This window comes from Oncorhynchus clarkii, chromosome 3 (genome assembly GCF_045791955.1).
Source record: "Oncorhynchus clarkii lewisi isolate Uvic-CL-2024 chromosome 3, UVic_Ocla_1.0, whole genome shotgun sequence".
NCBI classification, from domain to species: Eukaryota; Metazoa; Chordata; class Actinopteri; order Salmoniformes; family Salmonidae; genus Oncorhynchus; species Oncorhynchus clarkii.
In genome coordinates, this window is record NC_092149.1 from 48,473,717 (window position 1) to 48,489,947 (window position 16,231).

At 39.7% G+C, this 16,231-nt stretch overlaps 2 protein-coding genes across 2 annotated transcripts in view; one reads left to right on the plus strand and one right to left on the minus strand.

Moving 5' to 3' along the window:
• The window catches only part of LOC139405995 (inactive dipeptidyl peptidase 10-like), a 188,462-nt gene extending 186,310 nt beyond the window's left edge, over positions 1-2,152 (plus strand). The window contains exon 26 of the mRNA XM_071148451.1: positions 847-2,152. Coding sequence (XP_071004552.1) covers positions 847-984 — 138 coding nt within the window. The 3' untranslated portion in view covers positions 985-2,152. The remainder of the gene's footprint in view (positions 1-846) is intronic.
• A 13,089-nt stretch (positions 2,153-15,241) lies between these two features.
• Positions 15,242-16,231, minus strand: part of LOC139385596 (inactive dipeptidyl peptidase 10-like) — a 226,004-nt gene continuing 225,014 nt past the window's right edge. Inside the window, exons 25-26 of the mRNA XM_071130800.1 lie at positions 16,092-16,165; positions 15,242-15,376 (exon numbers count right to left, since the gene is read on the minus strand). Of these exons, the coding sequence (XP_070986901.1) occupies positions 15,242-15,376; positions 16,092-16,165 (209 nt within the window). The remainder of the gene's footprint in view (positions 15,377-16,091; positions 16,166-16,231) is intronic.

A 16,231-nucleotide genomic window follows, 5' to 3' on the forward strand; every position in this document is an offset into this window, starting at 1 on the left:
CAAGAACATGAATGATAGTCTTTCATGTTTGAGGGTTGAGGAGAAATGGACTATTTCTGTTCTAGTCTTTTTAAGAAACATTTGTGTGTTGAAAATGCCTAATCAATTGTACAATCTATTTGCATACACTTCAAACAGACATACATACCCCACCAGACATGCCACTGTGGGCTTCTTCACTTGTACCCAAACCAAAAACCGATTCAGTGCGCTTCTCAGTTATCTGTCGAGCCATGTCATCATGGAATGCTCTGCCACCAGAGGCAACTCGGGCAAAAAGCAAGTTTAGCTTAAAAACAAACAGATAAAAAACATTTTGTATCACAGAGCCTCTCCTCCTTCTAAAGATCTAATGTAACTGTACTGTATCTAAGAATATGAATATGCACAGTATATATGAATAGTGTGTAAATAGTCATTTTATTGTCTCTTGGTGTCTCTCCAATATATAAATCATATTTACATTTTATTTTGAATGTAATTTAATATGTTGTTCTAATCTATAACTGTCCTGTACTTTGTCATGTATTTGTACGTTTTATGTGGACCTCAGGAAGAGTAGCTGTTGCATGTGCAGTATAATTTCTTATAATTTGGGATCAAATATGCTCTGAAAGCAAACATGTTGACATGAGTACCCTGATATCGGGGAATTTGTGCCATTCTGAAAAAAATGTTGGTTTGGGGATGGGGATCATAATAAGCTAAACTAAACTGTGATGAGAGGAGAGTAATTACACACATCCATAAAGTAGTAGTTTAAATAAATATATGTATACTGTCTTTTCACTGATGCCGCTGTGCACATGTTGTGGTCATGCTGTGCTCATTGTTGTGGTGTTCTAGATCTATCCAGATGAGGGTCATTTCCTGTCCCAGAGAAGTAGGCTGCACCTCTTTGCCTCGCTCACCAGCTTCTACAGGGAGTGTCTCAAGGAAGAGATCCTACCGCTGCCCGATGATGATGAGGAGGAGGAAGAGTAGGATGTGGTGGAGACCTTCGGCAGGACTTTTGCAGGACTTCCTCACTGTAAAAAATTTGCTGAAGCCTGCACGAAAGGCTGGTGGCTTTTGGACCAAGTGTTAAGGCAGAGGTGGACAGTGAGAGTTGCGGCGTGTGTGTGTGGGTACGTGCGTGTGTGTGCAAATCACATAGCTTGTGTTAGTTTGAGAGAGAGTTTGATAGTGTTTGTGCGTGTGCCTGCGTATGTTTGTGTGTGCATGTGTTTGCAGTCAGAGAACTCCCAAGGACACCTGTCAAAGACAATGGACACCAGAATTGGCAAGACTACAAGTGGGAACTCTCACTTATCCAAAATGCCACTTCAATCTCCACCTCTGAGACGATCCCTCTCACGGCAAAGCACATAGCAGACTGCCTCCATCTCCGGCAGGAGCCATTAGGGTTTCAACATCCACACTTACAAGTGCATGGTTCTTTTCCCCTTTCAGCTAAACTAGTTTTGCCATGTTAGTTTTCATCGTGGTAGACATTGGAAGAGACAAACACATATGTACCCTTTTAAATTTGACCCTCTCTTTATTTTGGGGTTTTGATGCACACGGATATGCTCCACTGCTCTTCAGAGACATACTGTAGGCAATGCAAGTTCACCTTGACTGTGACGTTGTCCGCAAATAAGTGCAATTCCGGCTGAATGCTCTCATCTTTGACCCCCACAGAAAATAAGTCCTTTGGGGCACACTTAATTGTACAAGGGTCTCATGTAGACATGTTCAATGCCTTATGAAGTGATACACAAGACCATTTACTGGCATTCATATCCCTTGATTATTAGAAGCTTCACACTAACCTGTGTCAGCTCAGTTGTTTGAGATGCAACATGCCAGTGCAGTCTCAGAGACAGTTAATAGCAGTTATAATGTCAGGTCATAAACCAATTATAATTAGTGGTGAGTGGTCACAAAGGCCGTCAAATGACATTGTGCAGGGCTAAGTAAGGCGTTTGCATGTCTACAGGGGGAAACCTAAAGTGTTGTCGTATTTTGTACAGTACAATACAGCAGAGTGTGTACATACATATATTTTTTAGATATGTCAGATCTCATGGATAGGTTAGTCTATGGGAATGGAATGACTTGACATGTATGTCGTGTATATTTGTCAGTTTATTTTGGTTTTAATAGATTTTTCTTCTTAGGATGGATTTTGTAATGCTTGTTCATGCTAATTTTGTTGTTTTTGAAGGGGGGGGGGGGGTGGTGATGGTTTTGGGTTATTGTGATTGTCCTCCAGTGATGATTGTGAATAAAAAAAAAACACTGAAAAAACGAATATATTACCATAAGGTATTCAGCACAAATTACATTCAACCACAGTGTTGTTAGTATTGATTGACAAAATGATCCAGGCAATTATACTGTATTTCATCGGTTCGTTGACCTTGGACTCACCTTTGTGCCTAGATGAGTTGAGTTGAGAGCCAATGAGGGCCTTGAGGCAGATGGTTTATCCGTGTTGTGTTTAATAGACTAAATGCTGCTCCCTGGGAGTGAGGAGGACACACTTCACCCAATAACTATAAATTGGATCTCCACCAAGAGTGGGCAGCTGTGGTCCTAGAGAGCAACAAATTGCAGGCTTTTGTTCCAACCCAGCTCTAACATATGTAAACCAGTCGTGGTGTGCGAGCGAGAGATGTTGATACCTCTTTGTAGAACAGCATCCAACATAATCTCAAAGTGTATTATGTGCAGTGTATTAACGTGAAGCAGAACTTGTAGTGATTAACATTGCTTTGTGGTGTCTACTTTTTAGTTGATTACCTGATGTAATCAACCTGATGTAATTGCCCGAACAATGGTGTTTCTCTACTGTACAGTTTCCTACCAACAAACAAATTGGGAATCAAGGTAGCTAGAGTACAGATATATTGGTTTTATTCTAGCGTACATTATTTAGACAAATATACAAATACAATTCACTAAGGACATTTACTGTATGGTGAATGGTACGTTTGTGTGTAATTTATTTGAGGCAAGCATTAATATACATGATCAACACTTCAGTAAAGCTGCACCATATGATGGATAGAATGGTAGACAATTATTGAACATAAGTTGTGTTTTGTATAGGTGTCATGAACTTTGGCCGGGATTCAATCTGAAGCCTGGTTATACAGTAGCGTGCTTGACATTTAAAGGGTGACCGCCACGGCCGGCACCAGAAGGAATCAGTTGGACAGGCATTTGATTTCCAAACGGTGGCATCTTTTTTTCATAGGACCTCCTATATACATTTTTTTATGGGTTTTATAGTAAAGGCATTTAATTTAACTGTAAAAATGTTTCACCTTTTAATGTGGCATGAACACAAAAGGTTACGATGTTTTCATCTGATTGCCAAACAAATCACTTAATAGGCTGCACATGAGATTCAAGTTTGGGGAAGCGTACAATTTATGTTAACATTTCTACCGATCTGGGTGCCAGTTATGATTTTCATATGCACATTTTCGTGGAACAGTTTTATTTCAATAATGATAATTTTGTTTCTCAAAATCATTGTGAGTTGGTTAATCATAAAAATCTGAAATGAAATCATAAAATGCTCAAAGTTAAAATTAAACTAATGCGAGAGCACCAGCCTCTGCCAAATGGACCCATTGATACACCATGAACCATTGGCGGCTAAAGTAATGACTGTATGCATGGAGCTCAATGATATCCTGTAGGCCAATGAGGCAGTAGGCCTGTAACTTCCATTGTCAACAAAGTAAAAACACATAAAACCGACAAATAAAAATGCAGGTTCTTTCAATTAAATGAATCTCTCTACTCTGCCTGTATAGCAGCTCCCTTTCTCAAGGACTTGACTTGAATTAACGAAGTGCAACATTGTATCAAATCACTCAACTGGGACCAGATGAAGCTGTGGCTAGCGAACTTGCAACATTGTATCAACTAACCTATTCTGAGCCTTCAGTTTCCCACACCAGTGAGCTTGGGACAGAGAGATGTTTTTGGGAAAAATGTTCAGGTATTTAAGGATGTTTTCCAATGGATATATGCAATTATCAAATCATTATATTTTGCTCTTGCACACCGAGGCTTAGTGATTATCAAGGGGGAGAGTGTTGGAATGATAACTATTATCATTCGCAATGGATGTAAAAAATAAAATAAAAAACAGACTTTGAAGGACTTACTGTGTGAGGTGAGGAAAAAAATGTATTATTGGTGGACATGGTGAGTTAAGACAATCCGAAATAAGACATCTCCAAATGGGCACTTTCACGCACTCCCTCAATATTAAGAGGACAGAGAAATCAGACACGTGCTCATTGCTCAAATTAAGCTATCCAAACAAAAGACAATGAAAATTGACAAAACTCGTAAATGATGGTTATGAAATGAACCAAAACTTGTTTCTCACAAGTGTAGCAGGTTGAGAACTCTGCAAACAACGTTTCCACTCCGAGAATGAGAACGGTAAATTACTGTAATTATTACATGCATTATTTATTTTGGTATTTTTTAATTAGTCTTTATTTAGCTGGCCAAGTCAGGGCTGGGATAAAAATATATATACAGTGCCTTGCGAAAGTATTCGGCCCCCTTGAACTTTGCGACCTTTTGCCACATTTCAGGCTTCAAACATAAAGATATAAAACTGTATTTTTTTGTGAAAAATCAACAACAAGTGGGACACAATCATGAAGTGGAACGACATTTATTGGATATTTCAAACTTTTTTAACAAATCAAAAACTGAAAAATTGGGCGTGCAAAATTATTCAGCCCCCTTAAGTTAATACTTTGTAGCGCCACCTTTTGCTGCGATTACAGCTGTAAGTCACTTGGGGTATGTCTCTATCAGTTTTGCACATCGAGAGACTGACATTTTTTCCCATTCCTCCTTGCAAAACAGCTCGAGCTCAGTGAGGTTGGATGGAGAGCATTTGTGAACAGCAGTTTTCAGTTCTTTCCACAGATTCTCGATTGGATTCAGTTCTGGACTTTGACTTGGCCATTCTAACACCTGGATATGTTTATTTTTGAACCATTCCATTGTAGATTTTGCTTTATGTTTTGGATCATTGTCTTGTTGGAAGACAAATCTCCGTCCCAGTCTCAGGTCTTTTGCAGACTCCATCAGGTTTTCTTCCAGAATGGTCCTGCATTTGGCTCCATTCATCTTCCCATCAATTTTAACCATCTTCCCTGTCCCTGCTGAAGAAAAGCAGGCCCAAACCATGATGCTGCCACCACCATGTTTGACAGTGGGGAGGGTGTGTTCAGCTGTGTTGCTTTTACGCCAAACATAACATTTTGCATTGTTGCCAAAAAGTTCAATTTTGGTTTCATCTGACCAGAGCACCTTCTTCCACATGTTTGGTGTGTCTCCCAGGTGGCTTGTGGCAAACTTTAAACAACACTTTTTATGGATATCTTTAAGAAATGGCTTTCTTCTTGCCACTCTTCAATAAAGGCCAGATTTGTGCAATATATGACTGATTGTTGTCCTATGGACAGAGTCTCCCACCTCAGCTGTAGATCTCTGCAGTTCATCCAGAGTGATCATGGGCCTCTTGGCTGCATCTCTGATCAGTCTTCTCCTTGTATGAGCTGAAAGTTTAGAGGGACGGCCACGTCTTGGTAGATTTGCAGTGGTCTGATACTCCTTCCATTTCAATATTATCGCTTGCACAGTGCTCCTTGGGATGTTTAAAGCTTGGGAAATCTTTTTGTATCCAAATCCGGCTTTAAACTTCTTCACAACAGTATCTCGGACCTGCCTGGTGTGTTCCTTGTTCTTCATGATGCTCTCTGCGCTTTTAACGGACCTCTGAGACTATCACAGTGCAGGTGCATTTATACGGAGACTTGATTACACACAGGTGGTTTGTATTTATCATCATTAGTCATTTAGGTCAATATTGGATCATTCAGAGATCCTCACTGAACTTCCGGAGAGAGTTTGCTGCACTGAAAGTAAAGGGGCTGAATAATTTTGCACGCCCAATTTTTCAGTTTTTGATTTGTTAAAAAAGTTTGAAATATCCAATAAATGTCGTTCCACTTCATGATTGTGTCCCACTTGTTGTTGATTCTTCACAAAAAAATACAGTTTTATATCTTTATGTTTGAAGCCTGAAATGTGGCAAAAGGTCGCAAAGTTCAAGGGGGCCGAATACTTTCGCAAGGCACTGTATATAGGACAAAACACACATCACTACAAGAGAGACCTAAGACAACAGCATAGCATGGTTGCAAAACCACATAACAACAACATGGTAGCAACACAACATGGCAGCAGCACAACATGGCAGCAGCACAAAACATGGTACAAACATTATTGGGCACAGACAACAGCACAAAGGCAAGAAAGGTAGAGAAACAGAAATTAACGTAACTAAATGACGGGGACTAATGGTACATTTACTACAGGTGACATATGTAAATGGAGACTGAATCAAAAATAAACAATCAAAGGGGAAACAATTCACACAATGAAACAATGAATGTGCAATAATTAGCGGGAGACACCTACGGCACTCTGGAGAGCTGAGAGCATGTATTCTGGAGAGAGATGTGCCTATATCTTCGCCACACACCCCTTCACTTCTTCTCGTCTCAACATTATACATTCAATTATAGACATGACACTTTTATCTACACACATATTTTAGATACTTTTCAATGACAGCTGCTACTCAATAATCAGCTAGGCCTAATTGCCACGCGAGCTGTCCAAATTGCAGGCTTCCCAAATAGGCATAGGGCTATGCACTGTTAATTTGAAACAATCCACAGCTAATTTTTTAAAGAAGCTCATGATCCTCTGATGAAGTATTTGAATGATTTTATTTATTTTTGTATAGACAGGAGTAAATATATCATTTTGGCAAATGTATTTAAATTTACTTTAATCCAATTGGACATCCTGCATATTCAAAAAGAAGTTTACCTTCGCACATTCATCAAAATAATTCCAGTATCTGAACAGTACACTGTGCACCCACCAACTTTCCTTCAATTCTCATGGCTGAAACGACACTACATGGCATGTACAGTTGAAGTCGGAAGTTTACATACAGCTTAGCCAACTACATTTAAATCAGATTTTTCCCCAATTCCTGACATTTAATCCTTGTAGAAATTCCCTGTCTTAGGTCAGTTAGGATCACCCCTTTATTTTAAGAATGTGAAACGTCAGAATAACAGTTGATATAATTATTTATTTCAGCTTTATTTCTTTCATCACATTCCCAGTGGGTCAGAAGTTTACATACAATCAATTCGTATTTGGTAGCGTTGCCTTTATTATTATTTAACTTGGGTCAAACGTTTCGGGTAGCCTTCCACAAGCTTCCTACAATAAGTTGGGTGAATTTTGGCCCATTCCTCTGGACAGAGCTGATGAAACTGAGTCAGGTTTGTAGGCTTCCTTGCTCGCACACGCTTTTTCAGTTCTGCCCACAAATGTTCAACAGGATTGATGTCGGGGCTTTGGGATGGCCACTCCAATACCTTGACTTTATTGTCCTTAAGCCATTTTTCCACAACTTTGGAAGTACGCTTGGGGTCATTGTCCATTTGGAAGACCCATTTGCAACCAGGCTTTAACTTCCTGGCGTCTTGAGATGTTGCTTCAATATATCCACATAACTTGCCTACCTCATGATGCCATCTATTTTGTGAAGTGCACCAGTCCCTCCTGCAGCATAGCACCCCCACAACATGATGCTGCCACCCCTGTACTTCACGGTTGTGCTGATGTTCTTCGACTTGCAAGCTTCCCCCTTTTTCCTCCAAACATAACGATGGTCATTATGGCCAAACAGTTATTTTTGTAGTTGCAAAACGTAGTCTGGCTTTTTTATGGCGATTTTGGAGCAGTGGTTTCTTCCTTGCTGAGCGGCCTTTCAGGTTACGTCGATATAGGACTCGTTTTAATGTGGATATGGATACTTTTGTACCTTATTCCTCCAGCATCTTCACAAGATCCTTTGCTGTTGTTCTGGGATTGATTTGCACTTTTCGTACCAAAGTACGTTAATCTCTAGGAGACAGAACACGTCTCCTTCCTGAGTGGTATGATGGCTGCTCGGTCCCATGGTGTTTACACTTGCATACTATTTTACAGATAAACGTGGTACCTCCAGGTGTTTGGAAATTGCTCCCAAGGATGAACCAGACTTGTGGACGTCTACAATGTATTTTCTGACGTCTTGGCGGAGTTCTTATGATGTTCCTATGATGCCAAGCAAAGAGGCAGTGAGTTTGAAGGAAGGCCTTGAAATACATCCACAGGTACACCTCCACTTGACTCAAATTACGTCAATTAGCCTATCAGAAGCTTCTAAAGCCATGACATACTTTTCTGGAATTTTCCAAACTGTTTAAAGGCACAGTCAACTTTGTGTATGTAAACTTCATTGAATTATAAGTGAAATAATCTGTCTGTAAAAAAAAATGGGAAAATGTACTTGTGTCATGCACAAAATAGATGTCCTAACCGACTTGCCAAAAACTTTTTGTTAAGTTTGTTAACAAGAAATTTGTGGAGTGGTTGTAATATGGGTTTAATTGACTCCAACCTAAGTGTATGTAAACTTACAACTTCAACTGCATGTGGACACCCCTTCAAATTAGTAGATTCGGCTATTTCAGTCACTCCCGTTTCTGACAGCTGTATAAATTCGAGCAAACAGCCATACAATCTTCATAGACAAACATTGGCAGTAGAATAGCCGTACTGAAGAGCTCAGTGACTTTCAACGCGGCACAGTCATAGGATGTCAGTTTGTCAAGGAGCAACAACGGCTCAGCCGTGACATGGTAGGCCACGCAAGCTCACAGAGCGAGACCGCCGAGTGCTGAAGTGCAGAGCGTGTAGCTATGGTCTGTCCTTGGTTGCAACACTCACTACCGAGTTCCAAACTGCCTATGGAAACAACATCAGCACAAGAACTGTTCATCGGGAGCATCATGGAAAGGGTTTCCATGGCCAAGCAGCCGTACACAAGTCTAAGAACATCATGCGCAATGCCAAGCGTAGGCTGGAGTTGTGTAAAGCTTGCCGCCATTGGACTCTGGAGCAGTGGAAGCGGAGTGATGAATCACGCTTCACCATTTGGCAATCCAAAGGACAAATATGTGTTTGACGGATTACAGGAGAACGCTACCTGACCCAATGCATAGTGCCAACTCTACAGTTTGGTGGAGGAGGAATAATGGTCTGGGGTTTGGACCCCTTATTTCCAGTGAAGGGAAGTCTTAACGCTACAGCGTACAATGACATTCTAGACAATTCTGTGCTTCCAACTTTGTGACAACAGTTTGTGGAAGGCCCTTTCCTGTTTCAGCATGACAATGCCCCCGTGCAAAACGGGGTCCATACAGAAATGGTTTGTCGAGATTGGTGTTGAAGAACTTGACTAGGCTGTACAGAGCCCTGACCTCAACCCTATCAAACACCTTTGGGATGAATTGGAATGCAGACTGTGAGCCAGACCTAATCACCCAACATCAGTGCCCAACCTCACTAATGCTCTTGTGGCTGAATGGAAGCAAGTCCGTGCAGCAATTTTACAACATCTAGTGGAAATCCTTCCCAGAAGAGTGGAGGCTGTTATAGCAGTAAAGGGCAACCAACTCCATATTAATGCCCATGATTTTGGAATGAGATTTTCGACATCTTTTGGTCATATAGTGTATCTCACTGGAGCATTCTGAGCGAGCGAAACAACACCCCTCTGTTTTACAATATCTAGCCCATGTATCTGATGCTGTCTGGCTGAAAAAAGAATTACATGTCATAATCTTCCCTGTTGCGACTCTAGGGGCAGTATTTTCATTTTTGGAAAAAAAAACGTTCCCGTTTTAAAAGGGATATTTTGTCAGGACAAGATGCTAGAATATGCATATAATTGACAACTTTAGATAGAAAACACTCTAACGTTTCCAAAACTGTAAAGATATTGTCTGTGAATATAACAGAACTGATGTTGCAGGCGAAAGCCTGAGAAAAATCCAATCCGGAAGTGCCCAGGTTTTGAAAGCGCTGCGTTCCATTGAGTCCCTAATTGAGCTGTGAATGTGCCATCAATGAGCTTACGCTTTCTACGTATTCCCCAAGGTGTCTACAGCATTGTGACGTAGTTTTACGCATTTATGTTGAAGAATAGCCGTAGGCGGCCACATTGCGTAAGTGGTCACATGGTGGCTCCGAGAGAGATTCTCGCATAAAATACAGAGGTAGCCATTACTCCAATCGGTCCTACTGAAAAACTAATTGTCCCGACGGATATATTATCGAATAGATATTAGAAAAACACCTTGAGGATTGATTATAAACAAAGTTTGCCATGTTTCTGTCGATATTATTGAGCTAATTTGCAATATTCGTCACCATTTTCGTGACTGCAATTTCCGGGCGATTTCTCAGCCAGACGTGAAGAACAAACAGAGCTATTTCGCATACAAAAATAATATTTTGCAAAAAAATGAACTTTGGCTATCTACCTGGGAGTCTCGTGAGTGAAAACATCTGAAGTTCATCAAAGGTAAACGATTTAATTTGATTGCTTTTCTGATTTGTGACAAGGTTGCCTGCTGCTAGCAAGGCATAATGCTCTGCTAGGCTATCAATAAACTTACACAAATGCTTGTCTAGCTTTGGCTGTAAAGCATATTTTGAAAATCTGAGATGACAGGGTGATTAACAAAAGGCTAAGCTGTGTCTCAATATATTTCATTTGTGATTTTCATGAATAGGAATATTTTCTAGGGATATTTATGTCCGTTGTGTTATGCTAATTATTGTCAGGCAATGATTACGCTCCCGCATGCGGGATGGGGAGTCACAAGAACCACACAGCATCAGATACATGGCTACACAAACTGAGACAGAAGAGTGCTGTTTCGCTCGCTCAAATGCTTTTTCTGAGAATGATGCGTCTTTCTTTTGACGTGCATCTCGGTCAAATAAATTATCAAGATTTAAATATTTTATTTGAAAGGGCAAGGATGTACGGTATGGCGACTGCCTTTCCTGATTTGGTCTCGTTTTAGATTTGGTTAATTTAAAAATGCTTGCGGCCATGACCAAATTGACCATGGGTATTATTATCGGGTGCCTGATGCTAAATTCTGAATTGATGATTACTTGAGTACTGCCAGCCATGGGAAGATTTAAAATAAACCCCACGCACGGAAAACTGTTACAGTACCCTTCATTCCATAACATACAATTTCTTCCAATTATCTCGCAAGACTCAGTTTTAGACAAGACATACTTTTTGACCAAAATTATCCTTTTTATACTTTATAGTAAATGTTGACACTAGAATAAATGTTTGACTCATATCATTGCCAGACAGGCCATTTTAAAAACGAGAAGTTACCTTTTAGGGACAGTGTATTTCAGTGCCAACAGAAGTTGTATTTGAATTCCATAATTTTGAATTTGTATTAGGATATTAAATTAAAAATATATATTTTGAATTTGTAATTCCCAAATTGAATTATAGAATTCCTAATTTGAACTTGAATTTCATGATTTGAAACTGAATTGAATAAATATTGCATTCATTTTTAAAATGCTATCAGCTTTAGTCTAAGTATATTTGTGTCCAACTGGTAAAAGTTTAATGTGATTTGATTAATATATATGAAAAATAATACCCTACTATGGGTGTGGTGCCTGGCCTCAAGGTCAACAGCATCATCAATCAATCAATCAAATCTATTTACAAAGTCCTTTTTACATCAGCAGATGTCACAAAGTGCTTGTACAAAAACCCAGCTTAAACTGCAGAGAGCAAACAATACAGATATAAAGAAAGTTTCCTTGAAAGGCTGGAACTTAGGAAGAAACCTAGAGAGGAACCAAGCTCTGAGGGGTGGCCGGGTGGAGATTATAAGAGGACATGGCCATTAAAGCCAGATCGTTCTTCAAGATGTTCAAACGTCCATAGAGGACCCACAGGGTCAAATAATAATAAATAATAATGAATAAACAGTGGTTATGGAGGGTGCAACAGGTCTGCACCTCAGGAGTAAAAGTCAGTTGGCTTTCCATAGCTGAGCATTCAGAGGTTGAGACAGCAGGACAAGGTGAACAGGTCAGGGTTCCATAGCTGCAGGCAGAACATCATGAATTTGACCTACTGTAGTACCAGGACATTTTATCCAAAAACCTGTCTGCCTCTGCTAGGAGGCAGAAACTTGGCCGCAAGTGGATCGTCCAGAAAGACAATAATCCCAAGCACACATAAAAATCCACAGAGAAATGGTTAATTAACATTTTGCAATGGCCGTCTCCAGACTTGAAACCCATTGAAAACCTGCGATTTGATTTGAAGAGGGCAGTCCATGAACACAGATTAAGGATATCAATGATCCGAAAGGATTATGTTTGGAAGAATGGTCTAAGTTCCCACCTAATGTGTTTTCCAACTCATAAAACATTTTAGAAAAAGGCTCAGTGCCGTTATCCTCGCAAGGTGAGGCGTTGAAAGGTATTGAAAACGAGGGTGTCAATAAAACAAATATTTATACAGTATGTATATATTACTTGTTAAATAAAATCTCTTTCTTTGAGAAATTGTAATAGAATAAAATAATATAATTCCACAATTTTCATTAGCATACAATGTAGCTCAATATTTTTATTATTTAGCTCGTCTTTATGAAGGGTGTCAATAATTTCCGAACCCCACTGTATATACAAGAAAGTGGCTCAGTTGGTAAAGCATGGCGCTTGCAACATCAACTTGTGAGTTCTGCTGGGGCCACCCATTCAAAAATGTATGCACGCTAGGGATGAATATTTTCCAGATCTACCAAGTCTCAATACCGGGAATAATTCATATTTATCCCAAGAGCCCTGGAAATCACCACAAATACTGGAAGTGCACATTTGAAACATTTAAAACCAAGATATGGTTACTTTGCCAGGGTTCTCCCAAAATAAAATTGTCGATATGCCACATTGACGGCTTGGCTGTGACACTATGTGAAGATTTCACAACAAGTGAAACTGATATTTACTAATGAAAGAGTAACTTTGATCGCCAATGCCATTGTTGTGAATTGAAAAACAGGACGTTCATATATCCCCAGGCATTATCACGTTCCTTAATTAATTCAGCGCATTTCAGCAGTAAGTCTATGCTATCTCGACACAGAGCGCGCGCCCCCTGAGTATGATATGGCATTGTCGAATCATACAAACTACAAATGACCAAAATTGCTCAGCTTGCTAGTTAACCTCCAATGAATGACAGAATATCTCCTATATGGCGAAATCAAGTGGATGATTATACAGATAGCAGATCAGCTCATAAATAACGGGGAGATGAAGATATCTTAATGGGGACCAACTCTGTTAAAAATATCCATATCTACTCTTATACAATTTGTTGATCACACATTCTCTGAAATGATAATCTACATGACCACACACAACTATAGCATTAAATTGGTGTATTTCTTATTTTCTGTTTCACTGTTGGTTAGTTTAAAAAAAAGTGTGGAATCAGTTGTTTGAAATGGTAATAGTTATTGAGTATTTACCCAGTAACCATCTTGCATATTTGGGATTGGTGGAATGTGAATGATTGAAAATGAGAGAACAGGAAGTAGCTGAGTTCATGCAGCACAGTATCTGTGCGCAGTTGATGATGAAATCTATAAAATAGTAATCATTCTCCATTCAGATTTTGTTCGCATAACGTGTTAAACTCATTCCAGATGGGGTGGGGGTTTGTGGGTTTTCGCTCCTCCCTTGTACTTGATTGATGAATTAAAGGCAGTTAACCCACTGTTCCCCTGGCGCTGAAGACGTGGATGTCGATTAAGGCAGCCCCCCGCACATCTCTGATTCAGAGGGGTTGGGTTAAATGCGGAAGACACATTTCAGTTGAAGGCATTTAGTTGTACAACTGACTAGGTATCCCCCTTTCCCTTTCCCTAATTAGTAAAGAACTCCCCTCACCTGGTTGTCTAGGTGTTAATTGAAAGGAACAAACAAAAACCCACAGACACTGGGCCCTAAATGGAATGAGTTTGACACCCCTGACATAGATAGTCATCCATCCACCATTGAAAGAACTCTCAAACTACATTAGTATAACGGTTGAATATATGACAGAGTGAGTTTCAGTAGCAGCAATGCTTTCAATTGCATGAGCCTATTATATTCCAATATTTTCATCATCAGTTGATCATAAATAAGGTGAGTTTTCCTCTCTTTGTGCTTTTTCTAGTCCCAATGGCTGTTTCCTCATCTACTCACTCCGCTGCCGCCCCCAACCGCCACGTTGTTCTCAACACCATTTTAAATCAATATAGCCTATAGTTGTTGTTTTTTTAATCTGGATTTTTTTTGGGGGGTTCGGGCTCATTTTAGAATATTCAGTTCTGATGAGAACTCTAAACTGTATTTAAGTCTTGTCTGCAGTCCAGCAGTGTCAATTTTGTGGTGTCAATTTTTATGGTGACTTTGTGTTAAGTAAATTCTCTAGACTAAAGGCTTCCATGCGACAACCTGATTGGATAATGTGCTATATATAAAATGTTTGCCAATTTGCTTCTGCGCAGATTGTGTATTTTGTAAAATTGCATTAGTGCAATATTGGGGGAAATGTTTTAATTTCCCAGGTCATTTTATTTTTGGGGGAAATGTGAAGAGTGAAGTCCTAGGATCCCAGTTACCTGTATTTGTCCCTAATGCATACTCTGTAAATTGCTTCGGATAAAAGCGCCTGCTAAATGCCTTATTAGAATTTAATATGTATCTAGGTATAAAATTCACAATACATTACAGCTGTCTGAAATAACTATATTCTTTAAAAGGAAAAATAAATAAATATCTCTCTTCACATCTTTAACAGTAAAGACAAAAACATATCTCCCATACAAACAGCTAATATGAAGTTTCCCTTCTTCTCTACTGAAACTCTACGACGCTAACTATATACTTATGATATTTGCAGAACACTGGTAATACCCAAAATGTTTTTATGTGAACTATTGCGTGATCATAGCAATAGGAAAAATTATCACTGTACAGGAAAAATCTTCAATCTCATCTCAGCCTATCATTACCCTTCATAGAACACAACAACATTGTCTGACCCCTCTCTCATTCACTTTGTCTCACCATAACTCACCACTTCTCACTGGTGGTTCCTCAGACAAGCAGGTCATAGACCACTTTCTCGTTTCCAGGAGCAACAGGTTCTACAAAAACAAGGTGAGATATGGTCATCCTAGTCATCCTCAGACACAGGATGAGCTACAGGGATTTCCACTAGGAAGCATTCCCTGAAGAAGGTCATGACAGAGTTCAACAAGTAGCGTTGGCTCTTCACAGAGTAAATGTTGTGGCCTTCGTCCGGGAAGATCTAGGGAACAGAGAAATAAATAGTTGTTCATTATCTTTATATTGAATTTTACAGCAGATTAGTTTTACATTTACTGTTATTACGAATGAGATAAAAATAAGTGTTAACTTCTATGACTACCACTATTATCAATGCCACAACACACATGCAAAACTGCTGTTATTAATTACACTTCAACGTAGACTCAGCGATATGACGCAGGGGCACAAAGTAAACAGCATGGTGGGTCAATTTCCATAACAACTAAATACGGTGACGGGCAAGGCTTAACTCCTCCACTGTTTTGGTCCTGCAGCTACCACGTTTTAAGAAGCCAACTCCTGCACAGATACTGTGGGTGACTGTGTGAGAGCGAAGTCTTGCGTCTGGCACATCTGCAATGCTGCTCGTGGCAACGTAATTTAGCCGAGTCTACCTTTATGTAATTTAACTCTTACCATTATCGCTCCACTAGTTCTTTCTTGAATTCTCCCTCTCCCTCCTCTCCCACTTACTTTTCAAAGGTGGGGCCTTTTTTAAATATCAGACAGATTTTCCTCAGGGCAGGTTTGGCACCACGCAGCAGGTAACTATTTCCACTTTGTCAAACTTTAAATAATAAATTATTCAAGGCAGAGGGGGAGGTCAGCTTCAATTATACATGCATCACTGAGGCCTCCTTTGTCAGGGACATTAAATGGCGCTTGGCATAGGAAGGGAGAATGTAACTAGTCACCTGCAGAGTGTAGTTAACATTTGATATTGACAGAAGTTTCACCAGCTCCGCGGAATGCTGGAAATGAACGGTGGCTGAAAGAGAGATAATTGAAACGTTGGTGTCCTTGCTCGACAAGCATTTTCATCCAAAATTAATAA